Source organism: Sinohyriopsis cumingii, unplaced genomic scaffold (genome assembly GCF_028554795.1).
Source record: "Sinohyriopsis cumingii isolate HCF-2022 unplaced genomic scaffold, ASM2855479v2 utg001324l, whole genome shotgun sequence".
NCBI classification, from domain to species: Eukaryota; Metazoa; Mollusca; class Bivalvia; order Unionida; family Unionidae; genus Sinohyriopsis; species Sinohyriopsis cumingii.
In genome coordinates this window covers 607992-635249 of record NW_028315983.1, presented here as the reverse complement: position 1 = coordinate 635249, position 27258 = coordinate 607992, and the positions used below count along the sequence as shown (strand labels likewise).

The following is a 27258-nucleotide window of genomic DNA, read 5'->3' as shown; positions in this document are numbered from 1 at the left end:
CTTGAATTTTTATGTATAAAAATAATCGATTTCTGTTGTTGTAGGCATACCATGGCATTTTTAATACAAGTCAAATCTGTCTTAGGCAGACATATGGAAGATGACAAAAATGGCTGTTTAAGTTATAATAGCTTATTTTTCATATGCTTTAATTTAATTAGAAGACTTGTCAGACTTTGATTTTGAGCTGGAGAAAAAGCAAACCCAAAGATCTGATGTATTTTTGGTTTGTATGTGTTGTTAATGTTTGGTTATTTTGCACCAGGAGATGAGAGGGCCGAGTACATACTCTGGTGATTACTCGACTCTTGGGTCTGATTATTCCACACTTGATAGATTAGATGTTGATAGCAGAAAGAAGGCAGAACAACGCATTCATTCAGTTGATGCTAGTGCTAGCTCACTAGATGTTGATGACGACTTTTCTAAGTACATCACTGATGAGATGGCATTGAAGAAGGTAATGGTCCCACCCTACTCTACCTGCATTTTACCTGTATAAACCTTCTGCATTTTACCTGCATCAAAAGCAATAATGTTCTTTTGCAAGAACATCACGTGACTGGTGAAATAAATTTGAAAAAGGTAACAGTCAAGCCCATATCTATTTGCATTTTACCTATGTAATCTATAGGTTGACAAGAATGACCTATTTAACCTTTTGATGGAATGTTCATGAGGGTCTGATTGATTCAGACGATGGATAACAAACACATCATTTATGAGCGATTTGAAGGGATTTTCTCATTCACATCCATATCTGTTGCAATGAAAGTACAAATGGATAGGTCATTCTTGATTATCTGATCCTGCCTAAATAAGATGCAGATGTTAATACTTGAGCAGGAAGTTTCTCTAATTAATATTAAAAATAATCTTTTTAGTTCCACTGTGTTATACAACATATCAGAAAATTTGGTGTTTTAAGGTTAAAGTGAATTGTGGTTCAAATTACCATTTAAACTTGAATGATTTTGCTTAGTTCATACACTTTTTAGACTTGGGTATAGATTGACAAGTGCCTTGAAAGAAACTTTTAATTACTATATTTGCAGACTTGATTATTTAACAAATCTTTTAAGAAAAGAGCAAATGAACAAGTACATGACATTGGCTTAGAATAGGTTTGATGTTATATTCAGATTAAAATAAAGCTCTAAGTCATCTGATGGACACCTATATGTTGTCATATTCATTTAACCTTTTGATTTATCAATAAAATCACAGCTATCATGTTTTTGAACTTTATACCATAAACTCTTACCTCTAACATTTTGTTGTTATTATTATTATTATTATTACCCTACATCCATGTTTGTCTTTTTACTAAACGATGGAAGTAAATGTTATGAAATGTACAAAATACTTGCATTTTGTATAGCATGTTCAGAACTACAGCTTTATTCCAGCATGAAAGCATGAACCTTATAAAAGCAGTTACATTCTGTTGATAACAGGATTGTAGTGAGCACCATTTTTGAAGGTGCAGGTTTAGTTCAGATGTCAAATTAATGATTTTTTGGGGTAAAAGTATTCAAATTAATATAGTATTTATCTTAATTTCTTTAATAGCCAGTCTGTGTTTTGCAAATTTGTTTCAGCATTTATTGATAAACTACTTTTCTATAAATATCATGACAGATGTTTTTAAAAAATGATGCACAGTAGCACAGCATAAATATCAATTTTCTAAACAGTTGTTAATTAAGAATGTGTCTGGTGGTGAAATGTAACTATACCCACAGGTTGGTATCATCATGCTGTACATTTGCCTAAAGTGCATTTTGTGAATTTAAATTCTGCATTTTGTTTTGCATTGTTGTTCTGATATGCTTTGTTTTAATGTTGATTGTTTTGTTTTGCATGCACTGTTCTCTCTTTCACTCATACAGAATCCGTTGCTCTTTGGTGAGGATTTCTTTGCACGTAAGTCCGTAAGATATGGTCGGGGAGAAGAATTGATTTACGGTGAGAAAACTCTTAGACTTGAGACGACGGCAGGCATCCCCTCCAAGGCATATACATCATCTTTCGGCAATGTTGATTTCACAGACGAGTTTAAATACTTGCCTGATGATTCCGTTAAGACTGACTCAGATAAACAGGTATTGGGAAACTTGCAGAAAGTCTAAATAAAACATTGTGGAATCACTTTTCTCTTTATTTACTGTGTACCTTATATCTTCATGCAGAACACTGTAGCAATAATTATTTCTACCTAGTTTATATCCAAGTGCTTGGGACTCTGTATATTTTAAAACTTGTTTCCTCAAATAAAAATGCATACCTTTATTATTCTTCATTCTCATGATATCAGATGTGTTGCGAAAGGGATTTCTTTTATCTCAGTCACATATTCAGGGAAAAAGTTCAAATAATTGTGCAGCATGCTGCAGCAAACACCTCCATATAATTTAGTCCTGCATATAGAAGAGAAAATTTATGAATCCATTATCACCTTGATGTATAAATACACCTACCTACCACGAAAAAAAATGTGCAATCACTTGAATGCCTATATAGACATGTTTCATTTTATTTTGGATAATAAATGAAAATCATGAGGTCAGTACTTCTTTTCATATTGCCTTTTATTAGGTCAATATTGCTTCTGGTATTGCCTTTTCTTTCATCAAAATTTGGGGTAAATATCGTTCACTGAGCATATATATGGTCACAAATTTCTTGTTTCATTTTGGTGGAACATTCCTGTTAATGAATATTGTTGATGATAATGCATATTCATAATGGGGTGTTGGTTATTTTGCAAGTTTTTTCATGCAGATTAGTAGTAGTTCTTTAAATGGGTTTCCTCGTCTTGGAGAAATACATATTAAGATATACATAATTTTAATTTTCTGTTCTGCAAGTTTTTTAATACTGTACATTTCAAACTAATGAGGAATCACAGTGGCACACTGGTAATGTGCCTGAATCACGACCGAAAGAATGTGGGTTTGAACTCCTGCTGTTAGACCAGCCTGGGTCTGCTACCGTATTGTGTCCTTTGGCAAGGCACTTGACTTAATTGCCTCTCTTGTGTTCCTGTGCCCTAAAGCACCAAACCAAACCAATCAAACAAATGATCATATTTCTTAGATTTACAATGTAGACTATAAATTTGATGTCTCAGCAGATATATTTGCATATTTACTGAGCTGAATTCCATCTGATAATAAGCAGAGTTTACTCAATATCTTGAAAATATTTCAGTTATGTTTGATCAGATTTGAGAGTAAATTATTTAGGGACATTGTATAACTGAGTATTTTCCTTGAAAGCTGTTGGGTTAGTTATTATGCATTATTGCAAACTTTTAATTCAATTAAAAACACACCACCCTCGGCATAGCCATACCTTATTTGATGCCAGCTGGCCTGACATTAAAATAGAACAGTGTTGCCATTTGGTTCTCATCATGAGAGACCACCCTCATGTGTAAGGTTAGCTTTTTCATTGTGGGGGTGACTGCATTTGATGGGGATCAATTTCTTACATTTCATTTAACTCTATCTTATTTTGTTTACCAATGCTTATGACTTTTCTATGGCCACTGGTACTCCTTGCATAGAAAATGTATTAAAAAGAATTAAAATTTGAAGTGACTAATATATTTGTACATCAGTTACCAAAACTTTGTCTAGAAGAGTAGGGCAATTCAGTATTACCAGTTGAATAATCTTTTAAACTGAAATGTACATTCTGATGGCAAAACTGAAATGTACATTTTGATGGCAAAACTTTAAGTCTTAAAATGTTAGAATATGCAAGTTAGTATATGATAGCATTTTTCAAGGACAAATTTAAAATAATCCTTTCCTCAGTAAGAATGTGGAATTTTTATGCATGAGACTGTAATTGACAATCTTTAGCATGATTTACTAATTCTGATTTTGAGACCTAACATACTTATGCAGTTTGTGGACATTAGTTCTCCTGTATTGTAATAAACAGTCAGAATTTTGGCCACATGCTAATATATATTTGATTGAAAATTTGACTTGTAACTATTACCATTCATGTCAAAGGAAATATAATACGGTGATAATTGAGAGATAACCATAATTAAGAGATAAGTATAATTGGGTAAAAACTGATTGAGTAACAACTAAAACTGAGTGATAACTAGACTGGAATGATAACAGTAACTGAGAGATAACTACAGTTGAGAGATACCTAACTGATTGTAATTGATATCTATATTAGGTGATAATTGAGATAACTATATATGAGTGATAACTAATTGGGTTATGACTTTGAGAAAACTGAATGATAATTATAATTGAGAGGTGACTAAATTAATAATAGTTATAATTGAGAAATAACTAATTTACTGATTATCATAAGAGAGAAACTGATTATTATAAGAGAGAAATTTAGATCAAAATTTTTTGTTTTAAGTACATCTTTCAAAGAGATCAAATCCAGTATTCAAAATAATGAAAATTTTAAGATGGGAAAGTTAAAATATTGAAGAAAGGTAATTGTTGATTTTTTAAAAAACCAAAACACTTTGTCTAGAAAGGTAGAGCCATTCAATATTGGCAATTTAACAATATTTTAAAATAGATTAGCAAGTTAAAATTTCACAAGGTTTTATTTTCACAACATTAGGAGGTTAGTGTTAGGACTGGTCAGCCTGTTGTGAGGATAATATGACTGGGTGAGACATAATGCTATATGTCTGTGGCATAATGTCACCATAAACTGCCACACTGCAGACATCTTAGCGATATGGCTGAAAAATTGTTAAAGCTCCGTTAAAAATCCAAATCACACACACACACACAACACAGAAAAAGAATTTCTTCTTAAGGAAGCTAGTATTTAAACTGTTTTCAAAACTTTGTCATAGGGATATTTCTAAATAATTTGGTCGTGTAAAGCTCACTTGTTTTGCAGTGAAGAGTAATTTCTTTTAAACCTCATATTCATTAAGATTTTTAATCCATTGATTAGTAAATTTAAGATTCATAATGTAAGTCTTAAGCTGGTGAATATATAGATTTGAAATTTTAATGTAAACTGAAATCGTGGATATTTATTACAAAATACCTTCATAATGCTACAGGCGAATATATAGAGAGTACATTGTGAGACATTTTATAATTTTATTATCAATGTTGGAACATCAATTACATACAGATTTAAAAAAGACAGAACCATGTTCTTATTCAGTTAAATTGTATAAGGGATTTATGAAGGAAAACCAAGCTTTGAAAGAGGTAGGCACTGTTCAGAACATAATTGGAGTGAATGATTTTGCTAATTATCCAACGAACAGTTACTTGATTACATATCTTTGTATACTGTAGGATTACATGGAGAGCCACCTGGTGGAGCGATACGAGGCTCCAATCCTGGCCTCACAGCCAGATAACCGCTACCATGGTGGAACAGCCAAAACGGAACATGGACGTTACAGCTCCTATAGTGGTTCCTCCTTCAACACCCATTTTGATCCTGACAACATTGCAATTGACAGGTCCCCTGTCTATTCTGGGTAAGTATCAACTTTACAAAGAAAGTTGACACATTTTGAACTTCTGTATCTTGTGTATAAGTTCCTTACTCTGTCTTCATTACAAAATTGTTAGTTGGAATAATTTATTGAAAGCCATTTAAAGTTAGAACTGTATTTCCAACAGTTAATTTATGTTTTATTTGCAAAAGTTTATGTAAAATGAATAAGATTAGAATGTGCTTAGGAATTAGAGATATATCATGTATTTGGATTTAAAACACTGTTGAATACATTGTAAATATATTGATGTTTTTTCTTCAGAAATTCTTACGTTGAAAGAAGGTCTCCTTAATGTTTAATTTATGTTCATTTTATCAACAAAAAAAAAGGTAATTAATGCAATATAAGTAATCAGCTAGCAGTATTAACTATTCCTGGAAGCTTCTAATTGTAAATTTTAGCATTGTGAGACCTTTCTCAGGAGAAAAAACCCAAACAAAAAAACCTTCGTTCTCCTTGGACTACATTGTTCCTTCATCTTGTCATAAAATTTCCTTATTGAATTGTAAATAAATCTCATAATGATGTTATATCACTATGACAGCATTCATGATCCAGAGCCTGTACATAATTTTTAGGCTACTGAAGGAAACAAGCATCTTTATTAGAAAGAGTGTATTTTTCTTGAGAAAGACCTTCTTAAAGACAAACATTTAAAGAGAAATTTTAAGAACAGTCGGTATGAAAAATCCTATGGAGCTTTTTTAAATTTGTCACCTGGCAGTAGTTTTACAAACAATCCATTAGGCTTATATGGGTTGTTTTAACATGCTGGCATTTACTAAAATTAATGTTAAATCAATTTAAGGAAATTTAAGACAATAATTTTTGAGAGATTTTATGCATAACTTTTAGGATGAGGGATTTAACAATGGCAACCGTATTAAATAATAAATATAATCAAAGTTATGAAAAGTTTTGGGTAAAGATAGTTATTAGTTGAAACTTTTATTTTGCTTCATGCTGCTTTGACAGAAAACTGAAATGGAAAAGGTAATTTCTTTTCATTGTCATACAAAGTTTGTACTCTCTCTGTTGTGTTTGTTTTGTGAAAATTTCACCTGTATATTCCACTAGCCAATACCTCTTTGTCCACACAAAAGGTTGCATGAAATTCTTTAAAACAAATGTTTGCTCTTTTGTTACTGATAAACAGTTTTACTGAGTTTATAATGTATATGACGGTGAAAATTTACATGGACTTTTACAAATTTAAGGTACTAAAAAGAGAGTAGTTTTTAACATATGCATGTAGGAGTTATGTCCCTTTAATCAACTTAGACAAATGCATATACAAAGAGTTACATCGGTTTTGAAAAAATTCTTATCAGAAAATATTTCTAAAAATCATGCTCCTTATAAATGGCTTGCCAGTCACATCAGGAAGGAAACTTCTTTTGATATTGCAAATCAATATTTAACTTTGTAAAAACATTTTTTATGCTATGTTTTTAACTTTAAGTGATTGACTTTATTTATCCATTCTTCAGTAAGCTCATTATATAGTGATCTATGTTGATGTTGTTTTTTTGGGGGGTTTAATTTATCTGTCCTGTTAAAGTCCCATATTTCAATTTCATTTCTTTCATGCTGCTTTTTGTTCATAATTTTTGCATTTCTTCAAGAACCTGAGTATCTAACTCCATAAATTAATAGTTTAATGATTTCCTTTAAAAAGCTACATTCACATTATTTGAATGATTAACAAAGATGCAGTTACTTTTCTAATCAATATTTTAACCTCTATAATTTCTTCACTGAATTTCTTAATACACCTCTCCCTTGATACCTCATGCCCAGATAACTCACAGACCCATTTATAACATGTCAGGCATGGATCCCATTTTTTAAACTTGAAAATGCCAAAAGAATTGACCACTATTTGTTGAACATGAAGAAGATTGCAATCAAATCTAGTAAATATAGCTTTGATGTACACTTGTGGTTAGAGCCTGAAAATACGATTTATTGTCACCATCCCTTTATTTCTCATTGTCAATGTCTAGCATGATGGCAATTCCATTTTTGCATATTTAGAGGTCCCTCTTTTAACTCTCACCCTCACTTGTACTGCATCTGTATTTTTTACCCCATTGTGTGCACGTTGTCAAGGGAGAGGTGAAGATGTAAATGAACAATATATTCAGATTCTAATTTCACTAGTAACTTAATTGTATAATGAAATATTGACAAGTTAATAGTTTTTAAATATCTGTCTTATTTCTCACTAAATATCAATGCTTTGAGAGCCAAATTTAGTTTTATCGTTTACTTCCTAATGATTGTTACTTATCTGGTCTTTTTAACTTTCTGTAATTCTGAATTCCAGGTGATCTTTTGTATAATATTCTGCTCTGGGGGTAGAAAAAGCCATTTTTGAAGCTTGTCTTGCAGATAAATTTCAATACAAACATTCATGCATGTTAATTGAGATGTAATTGTAATGGATGACATAGTGAAAGCTATATTGGCAGAAACATTGTTATGTAACTTTTTAAAGTCTCCAGTTATGTTTTTGTAAATTCCCATCAACCTTTTCAAAGTATTGTATAGGTATGGTTAAATTATGTTATATACTCTCATACAAGTCTGATTCAAATAGAACAGCATATATCCAGATCTGCCATTGCATAATGTTCTGGGTTTATGCAGTTTGTCAGGACTTGTCATAAGAACAACATAGAGCCTGATCTGCTGGTGCATTATATGATAGCAGATCATGGTCTGTATTGTTGGCAGTTGGATATGACTTGTATGCAGGTATATATGGTTCATTGTTTAATGCCCAGACTGGCTTGTATGGTTAGAACTGATTATGTGTTCCACACAGTAGTACCAACATAATGGTGACGTATGACCCCTTTTGCATTCAGCAATGGCAGCTGTGTAGTGACTGTTGTATTGTGATGGAGACTTACATGTATGCTGTTGCCAACATGAGCCTAGTCCTGTCTGTTTGTTCCGACACTGTGATTTTCATCAGCATCCTTAGATTGCAGAAAAATATAAGCATGGCATCTCTTAAGCACACAAAAATCTGTAGTTCGTCCTGCTTGTATGTCATCTTAGCATAGACTGACACATGTATCCATAGGTAGATGACGTAAAGATTCATGACTTATCTCAGTCCTTTTGGATGAAAGGTAGAGATGAACATTTTGCTGTATGGTAGATTCTGTAGTTATATGGCTTTTAATCACAGTAGGTACATATTTATCTTCAGGAATGGAAGTTATTGTGTTATTATCCCCATACTTTAGCATTAAGAATTTGTGATACCCCCCATCTATCCTTCCATTTGTCTGTCTGTCCAGATCTATCTCTTAAACTGCTGAGTGGAGATTAACCAAACTTAGTTTTTAGATTTTTGATGAGGTAATAGGTCAAAAGTCAGATATCTGGTCAGGGGCTGAAAATAGCAGAGGTCTTGGGTCTAGAACCAAGTGATTTGTGACTTGGAACTGTTGGAACTGCTAATTTTTTTCATTCTGTAGTCCATCAGACCAGTCAGTTTGAGGTAGTTTCTGGCATAAAATCATCCAGTTTATTCTTAACCCGCTATCATGTTGTCCGCATGCAGTCAAAAATGGTTTTAAAATAGAAAACCTGAAAATGATTTAGAGTACTGTAAATCTGAGTAATCATTCTAGATTAATTGTCTGACTTTGTCTAATGTTCAGCAAGAAGAATTTATGATGGTTATCGGGAGAATGACTCATGAGTCTCTTCACATGATTGATACAAATTCCTGAATTTCTGGGATTGTCTCGAAAATTCCTTGAATTTTGAATCAGTTGGTTTTATCTTTGAAAGAGGTTCTTGAATTTGTTGAAAAACATCTTGATATTTTCTCATACTCCATGAACTTATATTAGGGAAGTCACATTTGTAATACTGAATTAGACATATCACATTTTAATTTTACTATTTTTGTTATTTACATATTTTTATAGATAATAAATAAATAGAGTTGGATAAACTTGTGTGATCAGCTGACAGATGTGGTTGGTTACCAGATGTAATAATATCTCTTTTGTGTAGTAGCTTCGTAATTAAGTTTTTGACCTATGACCTTTATACCTGCATTATTTATTCATTAACAAGCAAGGTGACAGATCAAGAAAGTTCAGTTTGAGTTCTTACAAAAGTATTGAAAGTCCTTAAAAACTTGAGAAATGAATCTCAGGAACTGTAAAAACCATGATTCATTTTTTTTAAACAACTGCTGATATTAAAGAATTGCAGTTTTGAGAAGTGGCCATTGTCAGAGAAGTCATTATTTGCTGAAAAAATAAACCTCAACAAAATCAAAGGTTGGTGTTCATTTTCTTGAATCTTTATTCATATCTTAGAATCACCATTATTTGAACAAATCACACTGCATCATGATACTTCATTTCACTTGGTGTCTGAAAGTAAATAACAGAAAATACATACAATTACAAGACCTACTGCAGTTCCAGGACATGCCACAAACAAGCACCCACTGGTCTTGGACCAGTGGCTCCTGGGCTTTATTTTCGTCCCCCAGCTGTTATACAGAAAGTGCAAGCAGATTCGAGCGATTCAAATCCATCATGGATGGAGAGCTATATCTTTATCCAGTCACATGCATAATAAATGGTGGTTCCTGCATGCTGACCCATGCAGCACATTTGGGTATGTATGCGAATGACTCGTCACTCAGGATGTATTTTTTCTGCTGGACTGTAAATACCAATTCTGGTAAATGCAAGACACAGTTTATTGAATACAAACAAATCGGGCATTTATTGTTCGGGAATTTGTTGCAGGACACATAAATTATGTAGTGGATTTACTTCACTGTGACCCATTGGTCTTGTTTATGTATGTTTGCCTGTTGGCATGCGTGCATGTGAGAGAGAGAGAGAGATTTGCCATGATGAGCCAGTGGAAGTAGTTCCAGTACAGTTCTTTTGCATTCCTATGTTTGATTTCAGCAGTGAAGTTTTTAGTCTCTCTGTTTAAGTGAGCTATTGGAACTTTGCCATAAATTCCTATGCACCATCGAGAGCTGCTGTAGCTGAGTGGTTAGCAGGCTAGATTCATGACCAAAAGGATGCAGATTTGAATCCTACCATCAGACCACTCTTTGTCATCTACCACAGTGTATCCTTGGTCAATGTACTTTGTTCCAATTGCCTAGGCATTAAATAGCCTATGTGTGATGTGTCATAAAGCACCATCCCATATCACCATATGATACAGTGGGCAGTTTGATTTAATTCAGATTGTAACACTACTGCAGTATGTTCAGTAAAGATGTAATATAGTGACATCTAAGATCATGTCTCAATGATACCAGCCCTAGTTAGTGACTCCCAAGATTATCCAACCAGTTGAAATTCTCATTGTATGTGCTGTTTTGATTTCTATATTCAGTACACTATGGATTCCTTCCATGTGGTCATGTTTGAAATGTTACTTTGATGTTTTGACTGGCTTGTTGACACATCATTCAGAACTATGTTGCAACGATTTGAAATCCTTGCAGCAAATATCTATGTAGCCTCAGCACTTGATTTTATTTAGAGTGACATAGTGATGCAACCGAATTTTAATATAGTATGTGTCTGAAGTTACGCTACAGGCAAGCTGATTCAAATCTGGGGAAGAGCTGATCGGGAACTTGTACTAATGATTTGTAAGTTTGAAAGCTAAACAAAAAGAACAAAGAAAAGTATGGAAAGTTTTCAGTTAAGCAAGTTTATAACAGTGGTCTTGATGAAATATGTTTATAACAAGAGTTGTAAGTGGCAATCCAAGTTAGCATTTGTATGTAGCTGGTTGTAGGTTTGGTGGCAGCTAAGTTTTGTTTTGCACTTTGTTGTGATGCATTGTGAGCTCTCACAATATGTACATATAGCTGATATATATGTGGGAGAGTTTTATACTCTGTTTTTAATCAGACTTATGTATTTTCTTGCTTTGAAAGGGTATAGCTGGATTAATATCAGAGTCATGCAGAAAAGTTTGGCATTTATTCCTTGCACTCACAGTGATAATAGAATCGGCATTAAGGAGACCAGTTCTGATTTCCCCAAGGACATGGAATGGATCTTTCTTTGCATTATTTTCAGTTTCTGGACAGTTTTTTTTTTTTTTTTTGGCTGATTGGTCTTATTGTACCATTTTATGTCTTCATTAGATTGACTTAAGTTTTATTACTTGATGACATGTAGATCTTTACTGCCCCACATACAGCTGCAGGTTGTGTTTGTCTATCTCTCTTCCTGTTTGTCCCATTCACTCTTAACCACCAAATGTCTGCTGCCATTTCATATAATTGGATGAAATTTAATAGGTGAATTGCCTGTAACATGTAAATATGTTGTTAATGGTTTTGTCATTTCAAGCCCTTTTTCCATCAATTTTAAATCAGCACTACGCTCAGGAACCCATGAAGTATTTTCATGCAGTTTGATGTATACCATATGTACTCGCTTATAAGTCAAGTACAACTGCAAACAACATAATGCACCTTCAGATCAGGGTCTCTGTTGTTTGTTCTACTGATTACTCCTAACAAGTGGCACAGATCCAGATCTGGTGGCACATTACATGATGGCGGATATGGATATGTGCAGCTTGCAGTTATATTCTTATAAGAGAGCATATACTGTGTATAGTCTCATAAACCTATGGGTTTTGTCTTGTTAACTCCATTTTTGATAGAGTTATTGCCCTTGTCAATATTTTCTTGGTTTGTTGCTTATATTGACGAATCCTTGAAGGAGTTGGATTATAAATCACTCATCATCATCAGTTAGATGAGTTTTGGCTCCTGAAGTCAGCCTTCCCCAAACTTTGGTTTATCATCTTAAGTTCATCAACTGAGCAACTCTCTATGCAGATGGCTCTTTTCAGTGCAGCCATAATTACTGCTTTAGTAATTTTGCTCTGTATAATATAAATATTAACAAGAAGAGCATAGTGAATGGCCTGTTGTTTGTTGACTGTCTTTCATCATTCTGTCATGTCATCTGTCTAGTAGTGCAATTTTATTATTGCTACTCCTAACCTTCTTGGATGATTGTTATGAAACATTGCACACACATTCATGCCAATGTCCAGTTGGTCCTTGAAAATGGCGGCACTTGGACATCCAATGTGGTTTGTCACGGTGGCCTTGATGAAGATATTGATATGGGGTGTCCATGTCCACATCATATATGAACATGACACTGATATGACCTCCATATTCCTGATGATTATTTGAATTTTTATATTGTGGGAAAATATGCTCAGTTAAAATTTTATTGCATTAACTTTTCTAAACATTAAACAGTGGATGCATCAAAATTGGCTTCTAAATGTAAATCAGTCAATAAAATGTATACATTATAAAGAATACAAGTCATTATATTATATTGAGGGAATTCTATGCAGATTATTACCTTTGTATATTCCTCAAGACTTTTCTATATTTCTATGTCCTTATCATAAACTTAATATAGAACCAGGTACATATGAAGTGGCATTGCATAAGAGGTTTTTTGTAACTTTTTTCTGATACATTTTTTGAAAGCATTGTTTAAAACAATTTACAAAGATATTAGAGAATAAAGTATTAAGATAAACACTGGTATGCGAGTTCATCAAAGTTCAGAGTTTATATACCAGATATGAGCAGGACAAAATCTTGTAAGTAATGTCTGACAGTTATATTATATAGTGACCTTTCTTGTATGTACATGTATTATTGCACAGGAACCTGAGTAACTGAAATTGATGACTATATATTTACTTTGATTTCCACTTGTATGGAGATGACATTGTAACCACCCACTCGCTGGTTTAACTGCGACTTTCTGTTTGGTTGTAAGGAAATTTCACCCCCTGGAACATGTTCTTCAGTAACCATACAAATTGAAATTTAGGTGCCATGTTACAAAGTTTGTTCTTAGGGTTTAAGACACTGCCTGTACAGGTCATTTTTAGGCATGCATTTTAGACACTTTTTATCACCATGGTGGAACATTAATGCTTCTGTAGACAAGCAAACTAAAGTAGCTTTATGTGAAGTAAGAAACCCTAGCACAGGCAGTAGGGCAGCTAGTTCAAATTAGATGGATGTGATGTAACACATAATGAAAATCTGCAAACTACACTATCATCATTTCTTATTGATTTTCATTGCGTAACTTCCCATATGAGAAATTTGGCTCATCATTGGAAAATCCAATTTATGGAGAATAGTTTAATAATATCGTACTTGTGGCAACTCCTGATTTCCTTGGTTTATTTTCTGGTTTTAATCATGAGTCCTGGGGTGATTTTTTTTCTCTCTATAAATTGGTAACTTCTCTTTAGCTGGTGGTTCTTTCCAGTTTCTTCCTCTACCAGTTACTCGTGTCACCATGCATAGCCTATAGGATGCTGAAAAATGGCATTACACCCCACAAAACCAAACCTGTCTCCATGTTGTTTTTATAATATTCAAGCAGGTTTTGGGGGGATGGCTGGGTGGTTTTTTTACATGTCTGTGCTGGTAGGAAGCCAGTATTCCATAATTAATCATTTCTCAAATCTCAGAAATGCTTCAGTGCTATTACAATCAAAAGCCCATTAGGCGATTTCCTTTGACTTGAACTTGCCTTCATCAATAGATAATTCATCAATGACAAAGGACATTGGATGATTCATTTGTAATGCTGACTCATTTGTTAAACTAATACACTAAATTTTTTCAGGCAGGATAGCATCGTAGATATCCATTACCTCATTTCTGCACTATTTTCATGACATGAGATCATGGTTCATTTGATGCATAACAACAGCTATTTTACGTCCTGTTTAGGTTTTTGCTGCAATTTAACGTGTATGTACAAGCTGCTTTAACTCCCCATAGGAGTATATTGGAATATTTAAACACTTTGTCAAACTTGAACCTACACAGCAATGAAATTATTCAGAATAAAATTTCAAGATTTAAATGTTATCTTTATTATAATGTCTTTTACATAGAGTTGCTTGCAAAACATTGTGGAAAAAGAAAGCAAGTCACTGAATATGCAGATATAGTTCTAAATAGATATAGAGACTTTTTAATAAAGACATTCTTTAGTTTCATGTTATTTAACTTCTCTGATATGGTAAAAAAATTAGCTAACCAGGCTGGATCTGCTACTGTGTTGTGTTCTTAGAAAAGACGCTGTACCCTCATTTCCCATCAAACAATAACTGAAGCCACTATGCAAAACACTATAAAACAGGTTTAACCCAAACAAACTAGAAATCTTGGATGTAGACCAGTCAAGTATTGAGTGTCAAATCTTTCACAAAGTTTTCACTGAATGAAGCAGAATTTATGCATAAATAAATTCCATAACACATCCATCTCATTCCAAACAATTATTTAAACTTTGATCCATCCTAAAAATTGAATACGGAAAATATTTGATCTACAGATCTGACAGACTCCAATAATGGTTCAAGTTCTGTTGATCTTTAGATTCTTGGTCCTTATTATTTTTAGTAACCTATCATATGATGTTTTTCTTTTTAGGGAGAGTTGTCATTAGAAACAATCTGTTCTGAAATGAAATTGTTCACTTTCATGTAATTTGTTTGGTCAGCAAAACTTGTATTGGCATTTGTATGGTCTCCATTAACAGAGATCTAGATTTGAATAGATTGGAAAAGAATTAATTGTGGCCTAATTGGTTAGTGATTCTGCCTCAGATGTGAGAGGTAGCAGGTTTGAACCCAGACCCGAGTCAAACCAAAGTCTTATAAAAATAGTACTAGCAATTGCCTCTCTTAGCACTCAGCATTCAGGGTTTAGTGTTCAGTTTAGTGTCAGGATAATTGGACTGGGTGTGACATGATGCCCCACTGCCACACTGCACATCGTAGTATGACTCAAATTTTTAAAGCTACATTAAAAATCCAAATCCACACCCACGAAAGACTGAATTCTATTTGTTAATAAATGCAATACAATTATAAACAAATAAAAATGAAAACAAAATTATGACATTATCCAAACAAATTAAAGGTTCTTATTGAAAATTTGACACTTTTAGCACTACTAGACCAGAAGAGCTTATCTGATGAATTGTCCATCAATCCCATTAGTACAAGTTTATTATAATCTACTCCTTAATTACTGTTAGAATTGCTACAAAACTTTGCACAGATTCATCCCAAGGTCCAGTTTGTCTTAAATACAAATATGCTAATCTGACATCCAATATGGCCACCTTGTCGGATATCTTGAAAAGTTTTTGTTTATTATTACTTCTCTTAAACAGAATTTCATATTCACATAGGGCTTTCAACAGTAGACTTATGATATCTAGCTTTTCTGGATTGAAAATTGTGCCAGTCTGAGATCCAGTATGTCTGCCATGGCCACCATCTTGAAAATCTTATCATTGCTATTCCTGCATCATTTGCACACTGGTCTAGAAAAAAAAAACTCGGAACTGATGTCTGATTTAGGTAAGCCCTTGACAATTAGGAAAGGAATGTGGGATGCTTGAAAAGTCCTTAAATTTGTGTGGTCAATGACAGGAATTATGTTTATTCTTATTACTATATGTTTTACCTATTATTTGGGAGAAAACTGAGCTGGTCAGTTTAATCCTTCATTTAATCACAGATTACATTTGTTCTGATACCTTCAGTATTATCCCTTGTCATACAGCCAGATTGTGATATGTGTTAATTGAACTTCAAAACTTAATCTGTCGTAATTGATAAATTGGATAACTCTTGGTGAACATTGATTTCATTCTCTGCTTTTATAATGGACAAATGCATGTCCCATTGCAGGTGTTCTAAATACTCATGGATTACAGAGTTCAAAGGGACAGACGCTTGTGTAAGTTATTAGATTTGGGGGAAAATGGCATGCCCATTCTTTAGAAATGGACCAGTTGCTAGCAAGCCTTGTGGAATCCACAGAACAGTCAGTTATGACTTTTTTTTGAAGACATTGCAAAAGAAATGGTTTGAGTCAGCCACAAAGTTCCTTTTCCAGTTTGTGTCAGATTCCTAAGCCATAACAGTTAAAGCTGACAGCTCCAGTGAGAATGAAGATGGCACAGGGCAATTAATATTTACCATATAAACTCCCTTATTAGTTCAACTGCAATCTGGGTTTGTGCAGTTTGTTAGGAGAAATCAATAGAACAAACGACATATACCTTGATCTGTAGGCACATTATGTTATAGCAGATTAGGATCTTTGTTGCTTACAATTTGACTTGACTTATAAGGGAGTATATACGGTGTCATTCGATCATTTTCTTCTTCTTCGAATTTAATATTTTGACTGACTTATAAAATGGTACATATCTTGGCCTCAGTATACTTTTTCTATGCTATTGCTATAGACCATAGAGAGCATTGGTCATAGTCTGAACCATTCTATGTGCGAAAAGTTATGAACATTTCTCCTAAATAACTCTTTATATGATCTGAATAATATTTTTTATACTGTTTGACTAACATTTGTTTTGGACATTGATAATATCACATTCATTCATTTGCTTCTTTGAAAGTTTCATTTGTGATTCAGTGAACTCATCCACATCATTAACTTTATTATCTCTACTTTCAAATGGATGAAACAGCTTGTTTGGCTCATTCACTAATCTAATAAACCAGAAGCTTAAGAGTCTACTATGCATGAACATACATTGTTTACAAAGTAGTTCCTAATACATGATGCTATTTTTAAACAGGTGTTGTGCAGTATGAAGCTGTGCAATATAGATAAATACTGCATGATTCTAACAATGTAAAGTTAATGGAGAAAAAATGAGCATGTAATAAACTGGTTTACTGCAGTATTTTGTTTTGCACTGGTACTTTGGTAGTTTCCATCAGTAAGGAATGTACAAAATTTCATGAGAAATCTTTTTATGAATTTAATGATATTAACAGCTTGTTTTTATTTTTCATAAAGTTATTACTTTTTTTTTTACAAACATTTGAATTTGTCACAAATTAAATTTGAATATTACAAACCACATTTAATTATATTTATGATCCTTTAATGGCATGCTTGACATGTGTCACGTATGCCGACTTTGTGTTCAAATGGAATATTGTGAAAGCTATTTGGGCCAAACTTATGAAAAAATTTCCAATTGAAAAATATGTCATTGTTTGATTATTTGAAATGTATGTTAATGTGTTACATACATGTATTCCTTTGTAAGAGTATGAATCATCCAAAGAGTTTCAGTTGTTTTCTGTTCAAATTGTGTCATTTTTGAAGTCTGTTAAATATTTTTCAATTTGATAATGTGTGCTTAATGTTTACTGTCCTCTCTAATAAATATCTTAGCCAGGTGATGGTATCCTGCTTGAAGTTTCTTTGCCTATTGTATTGATAGTGTTAGTGTAGCTTGTAAATTATTGGATTCAGCATCAACACTTCTATCTTTTTTGTGGTACCAAGCTCTACTGGTTTCCCTTTTATTAAAATGATATCACTCTGAATCCCAATATGGCCGCTATGGTGACCATCCAGAATATCTTGTTTTCACTACTCTTGCTGAATAGATAGTCTTATAGACATGGGGTTGTTAACAAGTTTACATGTATGTCCTTGCTTTTAACACATTAACCCCTGGAGGTTTTTGTCATTTTTGCCAGAAAATCGAGTAGGAAACACATTTTGAAAGCTATTTCTGAATAGATCCGAAAATACCAAATCCCCAGTGATCTTTCAATAACATACTGCCTAGTTGTGTTAGAAACATGTTTTTCATTGGCTATTTGACTTGCGCATGAGCAGAAGGGTAAACATTGGAGTTATTTGTTTTTTCTTTTTTTAAATATTTTTTTGTGCTAAACAGAGCCATTATTTTTGTATGGAGACCACTCTTTATTCCAAATGCCCATCTTATCCTACTTTTTGCAAAGGCTCATCTGTCTGTTTGCAGTTTTTACCGGTTTGCCTTAGATCTGAGACCAAAAAGTCTAAAATCCAGACACAAAATGGGATTCCGACCACAGTCGAATTTTGCGTTTAAAAAAGTCGGGTCCAAAAAATGAGGTTTTTCTATCTGTATTTTGTAGTGCAACTAGATATTACAGATTATTTGGTATCATTGTAGAGCAACTTCTGTCTGCCTTTCTATAATACCACCCACTTTAGTGTATCATGCATGACCATGACGCTACAGAGCTCGACAGTAGGCTACTACCTCCTGCCCTGATAAGTCGTCACTAGGGGTTAATGTGTTAATGGCACCTCAGCACAAAACTGGCTATATGGTGGCAGTTCAAAATGTTATTCTTAAAATATAAAAGTGAAGAATTGCACAAAACTGGCTATATGGTGGCAGTTCAAACTGTTATTCTTAAAATATAAAAGTGAAGAATTGCACAAAACTTTACAAAGATAAACTTTCCCAAATAAATGTAAATGTGAAGTGTAACAATATAAAATATAAAAGGTAAAGATGTTAAAATTCTGTAAAAGGAAGACAAAATAAAAGATAAAGAAACGTACAATTTTGAAAATGTATGGTGCAACATTTATTGGGCTGTCAACAAAAGCCTTTTTTTAGATATATGGTTGGTTCTAAATGAAAATTTTGCAAATCTTGCATCAAATATATCCATGATGGCTTTCTTGAAAATTTTATTATCACCGTTTTATTCTGAATTAATGATCATATAGATATGGAGTTATTTCCCTTTTGTCTTGTCTAATGCACTGTGTGATTGTCTTATTGGCACATTCGATTCTACCGTTTTTGATTGATTTCGAAAGGTAATATGATTGTCATGACCTAAAGGAGTGCATACCAACAAATAATTTGCTCCGGTGTTATTTGGCATTATTCTTTTTGTCTTGAAGCATATTTCAGCGATGACACAATCATACTAGCCCAGCTTAAGTCCTGCAATTTAACTCGTTATTTATGGATTTCTTTTTTAAATTGGTACAAGCGATGGGGATCATCATATGCACATATTGAGAAATCTGTGTGATTCTTTTATAAGATTTGGTTATGAAACATTTTGACTTGCAGCAGGTTGCAATTTATCAATTTTTTTTTATTAATGCAGCTACTTTTAGTAGATTACTGTGAAACATCATACTCATTACAGTCATCCAGAGTTATGCATGTTAAAAAAAACATTGTACTTACCCTATTTTCAGAAGAGTTTGTGTTTTGGGATTTTATATTTTAAATTCATCTCCATCATTGGATTGGGGTGAGATGAGGCGAGAAAATTGCTCACCATTCATTTACTGTTTGTGTTGTTGTGAGGTTGTGTATATAATCTGATTGCATGCAGCCTGGCTCATTACCAAGGAAGTATTAATCATTGTGGACATTGATCTAACTTTGTTATATTCATTTCTGATATGCTGACTAATGTATAATACTAATGTGTATGAAGTATCTGTAACCTCAACAGGATAAGTCACTCATAGATACGAGATAAAACACTCAGTTACTATAAAAACTGGTGTAAGAATGCTGAATTTCCTTTGCTGTTGATACAGCTGTTTGTTATAAATTCTAATTGTTTGGTTTGGCTTGGTGTATTTTTGGCACAGCAAAACACATAGGATATTTAAAGTTTCAGAAGAGTGAAGTGCCACTATGCCAAAGATACAAAATGGTAGCCTGACCCAGACTGATCCAGTTGTCAGATTCGAACTCTGTGTCCATTCAGTCTCAAGTCAAGCATGCATGCTTATAATACTGATCCACTGCAGCCCTCCAGATGATCCTTGACTGTTAAGTTCATGAAAACCGTATAGAAACCTTGTGCACTAGTATAGTAAGTACTAATTGAAAGAGGTGTCACTATGTGCCCTCATTTGGGATCACAAAAGAAAGTCATTAAATTGTATATGCTGTTTATACTCACTTCTAAGTCAAGTGAAACTGTAAATAATGAAGATCCTGATCTGCTGAGGCATAATGTACCTGTAGATCAGGGTGTGTGTTGTTTATTTTACTAATTACCTCTAACAAACTGCAATAGACCCAGACCTGCCAGCACATACAATTGAATATCTGGGTCTTTGCAGTTTGAACTCATAAGTGAATATATACAGTACTCACTCTCAATTGGATCAACCGCAAACTGCATCAGTGAAGATCTGCATCACATAATTTGGAGCAGATCTTGGTCTATATAGTATGTTTGAACTAATTAATAAAACAAACAAGTATAGACTATCTACATGTGTTGTTGTTGTTGTTGTTGTAGGGTTTAATGCCATTTTTCAGCACACGATAGGCTATGCATGGAAGCCAGTATTAATGGTGGAGGAAGAACCCAGAAAAAACCACCGACCCACGAGAACCTACTGGCAAGCTTTCTCACATGCCCACATTGACCGAATCCGAGACTTGAACCCACGCAGTCAGAGGTGAGACGGCAGTGATCCGTAACGGAGAGTGCTTTAGACCACTCGGCCACTTGGGGCCCCTTATCTACATGTGAATCATGCAAATGTAGATTAGAAGCTGTGTTGGTTGTGGTTGGAACAGATTTATAAATGATCATATACAATACAGGAAATATTGCTGCAGTCTGCTCATTTGTCCAAGGTCTGTTGCATCAGATTTCATTGGATTGTTGGACTGGATTATCTGACAAGTGTCAAATAATTTGATCTTCATCTGTGTTGCATTTGTGCAAGTAGATAAAAATACTGTACACGAGTGATCACTAATCTGGGTTTATGAGTGTACAAGTCACTATGACAAGAAAATAAAATTTGGTGATTCATGGATGTAATCACAAGGCAGAGGATGACAGCTAACATTACAGTACATTAGACAAGTAGAATAAATTTGTCAGAATACTCCAGACATGACATGGATTTAAATATTTTGTATCCAATGAAAACATGTGAGAAAGAACACAAGGCTGTAAGGTAAACCTGTAGTTTTAAGCACAAAAACCATTTCATTACATTTCCTGGTATATAAGATGGTATGTTAATGGAGGTTGCATAAAGTTGTGTCGACCAGTTGTTACAAATGTGTAGCTACGATTTGAGTGGATTTCAGTATGTTCATTTTTGCAACGGACTATTATTTGTGCATCACGGCATCATTTCTAATGCAATGCACAATGAAACAATGCAAAATGTTTTTATAGTCGATGGGTTCTTAACTACACTTCCAAGAGGCATTATCCTGTATCATAATTAGTCTGTTGGCTATAGACCAAAAGATTTTATAGGATGGTCTGTTGTCCATCATTTGTTGTCTATCTGTTCATTAGCACAACTTGGTTTTCATTTCTCCTCCTAAAGTAATTACCTTGAAACTGATCCCATGGTCTAGTTGGACCTTAAGGAAAATCGTGCTTCATAGACTTAAAATGTTAGGTCAGAAAAGAATGTGTTTCCCCATTACACTGGTTTTACAAATAAGGTAAAAGTGCTGGGTTGGCACTGAAACACAGGGACAGTCAGCCAGTTGGAAAGATGATTTTTTGGGGTGGGGGGCCTTATTATTACAGCTCCTGAATAGCTAGTCATGTGAGCATGGAGTTTTCACTAAAAATTAAGCCAATCTGACATCCAGTATGACCACCATGGGAGTCATTGTAAAATCTTGTTGTAGCTACTTCTTCATGGTTACAAAAACATAGGGTTTTCACCATATGTTGATGTTGTTGTTGTAGGGATTATCACCATTTTTCAACACCAGATAGGCTATACATGGCGGCCAGAAAAAATGGTGGAGGAAGAACCCGGGAAACCCCCAGAAAGAACCACCGATCCACGAGAAGGTATTGGCAAGCTTTCTCATATACCCACATTGGTCAAACCTGGGACTCAAACCCACTCAGAGGTGAGGTGGCAATGATCCATGATGCTGAGCACTATAGACCACTCGGTCACTCCTGAACCCATCACTAAATGACTTGATATGATGCCTAATTGGTCCCAAAGGAATTATAGTGCTGACCTGACATCCAAAATGACCACCTTTGCAGCCATCTTGAATGTTTTTATTATCGTTACTCCTTCATGGATGATCATTTCAACATTTGTTTTCACAAAAAAAGACTTCTCATCATGTCTACTTGATCCACCTTGGCAACTTTCTTGGAAATGTTATCACTATTCCTTCTTCATGGATGGTCGTATCAGCATGAGATTTTCACAAAACTACTTCTTAGGATGCTTAGTTGGTCCTAAATAAAAGTGGTGGTGATTTGACTCCCAATATGACCACAATACTAGTCATCCTAAGAATCAAATGAAAATGGTAGCAAGCTTACATCCAGCATATGTACAATAGCAGCAGATTTTAACATCTTGATGATACCAGAGATGGTTTTGACACTAAACACTTAAAAGGAAGAAATAGTCTTAATCTTGAATTCTTTAAAAATCTTTTCACGTAGCAGAGTGTCAGGCCTTTTGAGGGACTCATAGATCTTTTCACCTAGTAGAGTGTCAGTCCTTTTGAGGGACTCATAGATCTTTTCACCTAGTAGAGTGTCAGTCCTTTTGAGGGACTCGTATTATAGATCTTTTCACCTAGGAGAGTGTCAGTCCTTTTGAGGGACACGTATTATAGATCTTTTCACCTAGTAGAGTGTCAGTCCTTTTGAGGGACTCGTATTATAGATCTTTTCACTTTGTAGAGTGTCAGTCCTTTTGAGGGACTCGTATTATAGATCTTTTCACCTAGTAGAGTGTCAGTCCTTTTGAGGGACTCGTATTATAGATCTTTTCACCTAGTAGAGTGTCAGTCCTTTTGAGGGACTCGTATTATAGATCTTTTCACCTAGTAGAGTGTCAGTCCTTTTGAGGGACTCGTATTATAGATCTTTTCACATAGTAGAGTGTCAGTCCTTTTGAGGGACTCGTATTATAGATCTTTGTAGGTTCTTCTATAAAAAAAATTACAGCAAAGTTGCACAAGCTTTAATTTGTTTGTTCCACAGTCTTGTGGATTTGAAAATGTTAAGTGATTATTTTGACTAAATTACAAGAGTGTAGAAGGACATTTGTTGGGTTAAGGAGTCAGGGACACCACTTGACTTAATTGATGCTAAGTAGACAAAATTCATTTTTTGTCTGCAGTTTTGAGGAAGGATTACACCCATAGATTTAATTGTCTGGGATAGAATGGATGATGACCAGACTTGAGTCTGACAAATTTGTTGCAAATATGGTATTGATTATGCACAACTTAGATGGAAAAATGTGCTGGCTTTTGTCAGAATGCATAACTGTTGATACATCATGATGCCCTAGTTAGGCCACGCCAGGCACCTGTGAAAATGTTTTCTTGTTTGGTTTGTTGGTTTTAATGACTCATTTAAAATGTTATTGACTTTATCATGCTGAGGAAATGGGTGCAAATTAAGTACCTTTCCAAAGGATACAATAAGGCAGTCAAGGTGACTTGACCTGGGCATGTATTGATCCCAATAAGGTGACTTGACCTGGGCATGTATTGATCCCATGACCCTTTAATTACAAGTCTCATGCTCAACCAGCTGAGCTCCCAGAGTATTTATTATTATGTACAATTAGGATGGAAAATTGGGATGGTGTTTATTTTTATGTTGCAGTACATGATAGCTTTTTTCATGGTGACTCCATAGTTCAAGTATTAAAGGATAGTCATAGCACTGATTTACAGTGCTGTCATGTCACAGAAAGAAAAATTGTGAAATTGGATGCTTAGAAAGCAGTTGAAGGATACCGAGTCTTAATTCATAAATAAAGAGAAATTATTGTTGTTAGAATTTGGTATAGAATAATTGCTTTTGATATTTTTGTCACTGCTGTTATTTTATGTGTGTGATATTGATGACCATAAATATTTGTATATACTTGCTTATAAAATCAAGTCCAATTGCAAAGAAAAAAGATCCTGCATAATGCTTCTGCAGATCAGTGTGTATGTTGTTTGTTCGACTGGTTACTCCTAACAAATTGCACAGACCCAGATCTACCAGCACGTTACGTGATGGCAGTTTTGTGTCTGTGTCGGTGCAGTTTTCAGTTGGTCTCATCTTAAGAGTGAATTTATATCGTACTAGGAGGACTTGAGAGAGTTGATGAAGGGTGTCTTGTAACTGAATTTTTCCATACTGCCTTTGGCTGTGTCTATTTCAATTAAAGGATCTTTGTAAAGTAACAGTGTACTGGATATATGTTAATTTGTTAATACAGTAAAAACCTGTTTACCTGGAATTCATTAATTCATCTTGGTCTCTTATCAGAATCTAATGCAATAGGTAATGTACCAGACTCCCTAAGCTAAAGGTTATGGATCTGAATCCTGTCCTGGTCAGCCCACATTTTTGTGTGTGGTACTTTTCTGGGCAATACACTTTACTCCATGACCTCACTCTATATAGCCTTTTATGTGTTGATGTGCTATTAAACACTAAAACAAATAAACATACAAATTAAGTGAACCACATATATGTCCCAAGAATATTCAGATTTGGTATAACTGTACTCTTAAGCCAAGTTATCATTAATCTAATTGCTTTCCTTCTTCCCCACCCCCCCATTTAAGATAAGCTGGAATGTTCACAAGTCTTCAGTTCCTGCAATATATTTGGTGGGGAAGTGTTGCTGTTTCCCTCCATTCTTCTATCTAATCACATCACATAATGTCACCACATGTGACAAATGTTTTATACAGACAGTAACTTTTGTAGGACTTAATGGATTTAGATCAAATTGTGTAAGAGGCTTTACATTATTAAGACGTAGGTCATTTTCAGTTTTATCCATTTTCTAGTAAGATTTTATGGAGTTGTGGCTTGTATTTAAATTAGAACTTTGCCCTTCAGCTGTGTTTGCTGAGAATAACTTGTGAAGGACTTAATTTATTGAATTTGATCTTGAGAGACTTTACATTAAGAAGAACTAGGTCATTTTTCAGTTTGGCCCTTTTTCTGTCAGTATTTTACAGAATTATGGCACAGGTTGCATACAGAACTGCACACTTAAATTTTGGCTTAATAGCTTTCAAAGGAACTGAATTTGGTGTTGAGGCTTTATTTTAAGAAGACTAATGTTCAAGATTGATTTTTGCATTATTTTCCAGCTATATTTTAATCAATCAATAATGTCCCTGTTTTACTTAAACCTTGACCCATGGCTTGCATCAGAAAAATGGAGGTCATCTGTAGTACACTGATGCATTTTCTTGTTTTAAAGTCATTTCTTTTTGGTGCCCATTTGTTAATGAAATATGGTGGCACCCTTCACACTTACTTTTCTCTTCAAATTCAGCTTGATTTATAGCAGAGATGTTTTGTTGGGCATCTTGTCAGGATGTCAGAAAAATGTAACCCAACCCATCATAGGTCAATGCATTTGGCATTTTCAGTGTCAATGAACTCTGACATAGAAAAAATATATATATATATATATATATATATATATATATATATATATATATATATATATATATATATATATATATATATATATATATATATATATATATATAAGGTAACATCAAGTACAGATGGACATTTTCTTTATTTTAATTTTTTATTTATTCTAAATTTCTCTTCCTGACTCCTAGATCACATGCAGCATTTTATATTTCTTATCTATGGGTGAAAAGAAGGGAACTGTTGCTTGCATCATTATTATTCTGTTGTAGGCTTGTATTTGTATCAAAGTCATTTTTTTTTTTAATTCACCAAATTAGCCAGATTTGCTAGACTTGCCTTTTGATGAAGAAGAAAGATTTATTTGGACTGGAATGACCTTTTCTAATAATCAACATAACCTTTTCTTATTATTATTAATGGTTTCATAACATTTGCATATAAGCTGAAATTCAGGTTAGAGTGAGAAAAGATGGCTAACTATGAAGTGAGTTTGAAGTACTGTTTTATCTCTCAGCTCTGTCAGTGTTATATCTGACAGATGCACTGAGGTATGCTATCTTGGGCTTGGTGCCATAAATGTTATCATTCAGGAGTCTGTACCATTCTTACCCATTTAGGGGCACCCTGAAATAGACTGATGGATCATAGTGAGTATATTTTCAGGAATTTATTTTTCTCTTACTGAAAGAAACCAGATAAGTTTTCTGGATTTTCATACATATTGAGATGCCCTACTAGTTTGTTGAAACTTACCAGTAAATTTGCTGCTTTATCTTACCATATTTTCCATAGAGGACCTCACTCTTTAAACTGCATTATAAGCCTTGTCTCAGGGCCCATGTTGGCCGAGTGGTCTAAAGTGCTTGTCTTTACTGATCACTGCCATTTCACCTCAATCTGCATGGGTTTGAGTCTCTGGCTCTAACATTGTATGTGAGAAAGCTTGCTGTTAGTTTCATGTAGGTGAGTGGTTCTTCCCAGGGGTTTTCAGGCTCTTCCTCCACCAGTTACACTGGCCCCAATGAATAGCCTATCATGTGTTGAGAAATGGGGTTAAGCACAAGACTGCAACAACAAACAGATGATCGCAGCCGTAATTGTCTTTCTTAAGTAGATAGTTTACCTTGACAAATTTGTTTAGCGCTTGAATGTAACTGCAGGTTAAGTAGTTTTGGAAGTAAAATTTACCTTCTCCACTTTTAAACTCAGTTTTAATAGAAATAACAAAATTATGTTTCTTTTGATTTGTATGATGTAGATGATGGAATCAAATTTCTCATTTTCAATCATTATTTTATGAAAAATATCAACTGAAGAAAGGATTGTTATGTTTTGAAGAGCATGCAATTACTGGTTTAATGTTTGGTTGTCATAAGACATTG

At 34.1% G+C, this 27258-nt stretch overlaps 1 protein-coding gene across 1 annotated transcript in view; it reads left to right on the top strand.

Annotated features, from left to right (window-relative positions):
* Positions 1–244: 244 nt before the first annotated feature.
* Positions 245–27258, top strand: part of LOC149772644 (uncharacterized) — a 225156-nt gene continuing 198142 nt past the window's right edge. Inside the window, exons 1-4 of the mRNA XM_089947533.1 lie at positions 245–460; positions 1893–2105; positions 5316–5503; positions 6500–6517. Coding sequence (XP_089803659.1) covers positions 269–460; positions 1893–2105; positions 5316–5503; positions 6500–6517 — 611 coding nt within the window. The 5' untranslated portion in view covers positions 245–268. The remainder of the gene's footprint in view (positions 461–1892; positions 2106–5315; positions 5504–6499; positions 6518–27258) is intronic.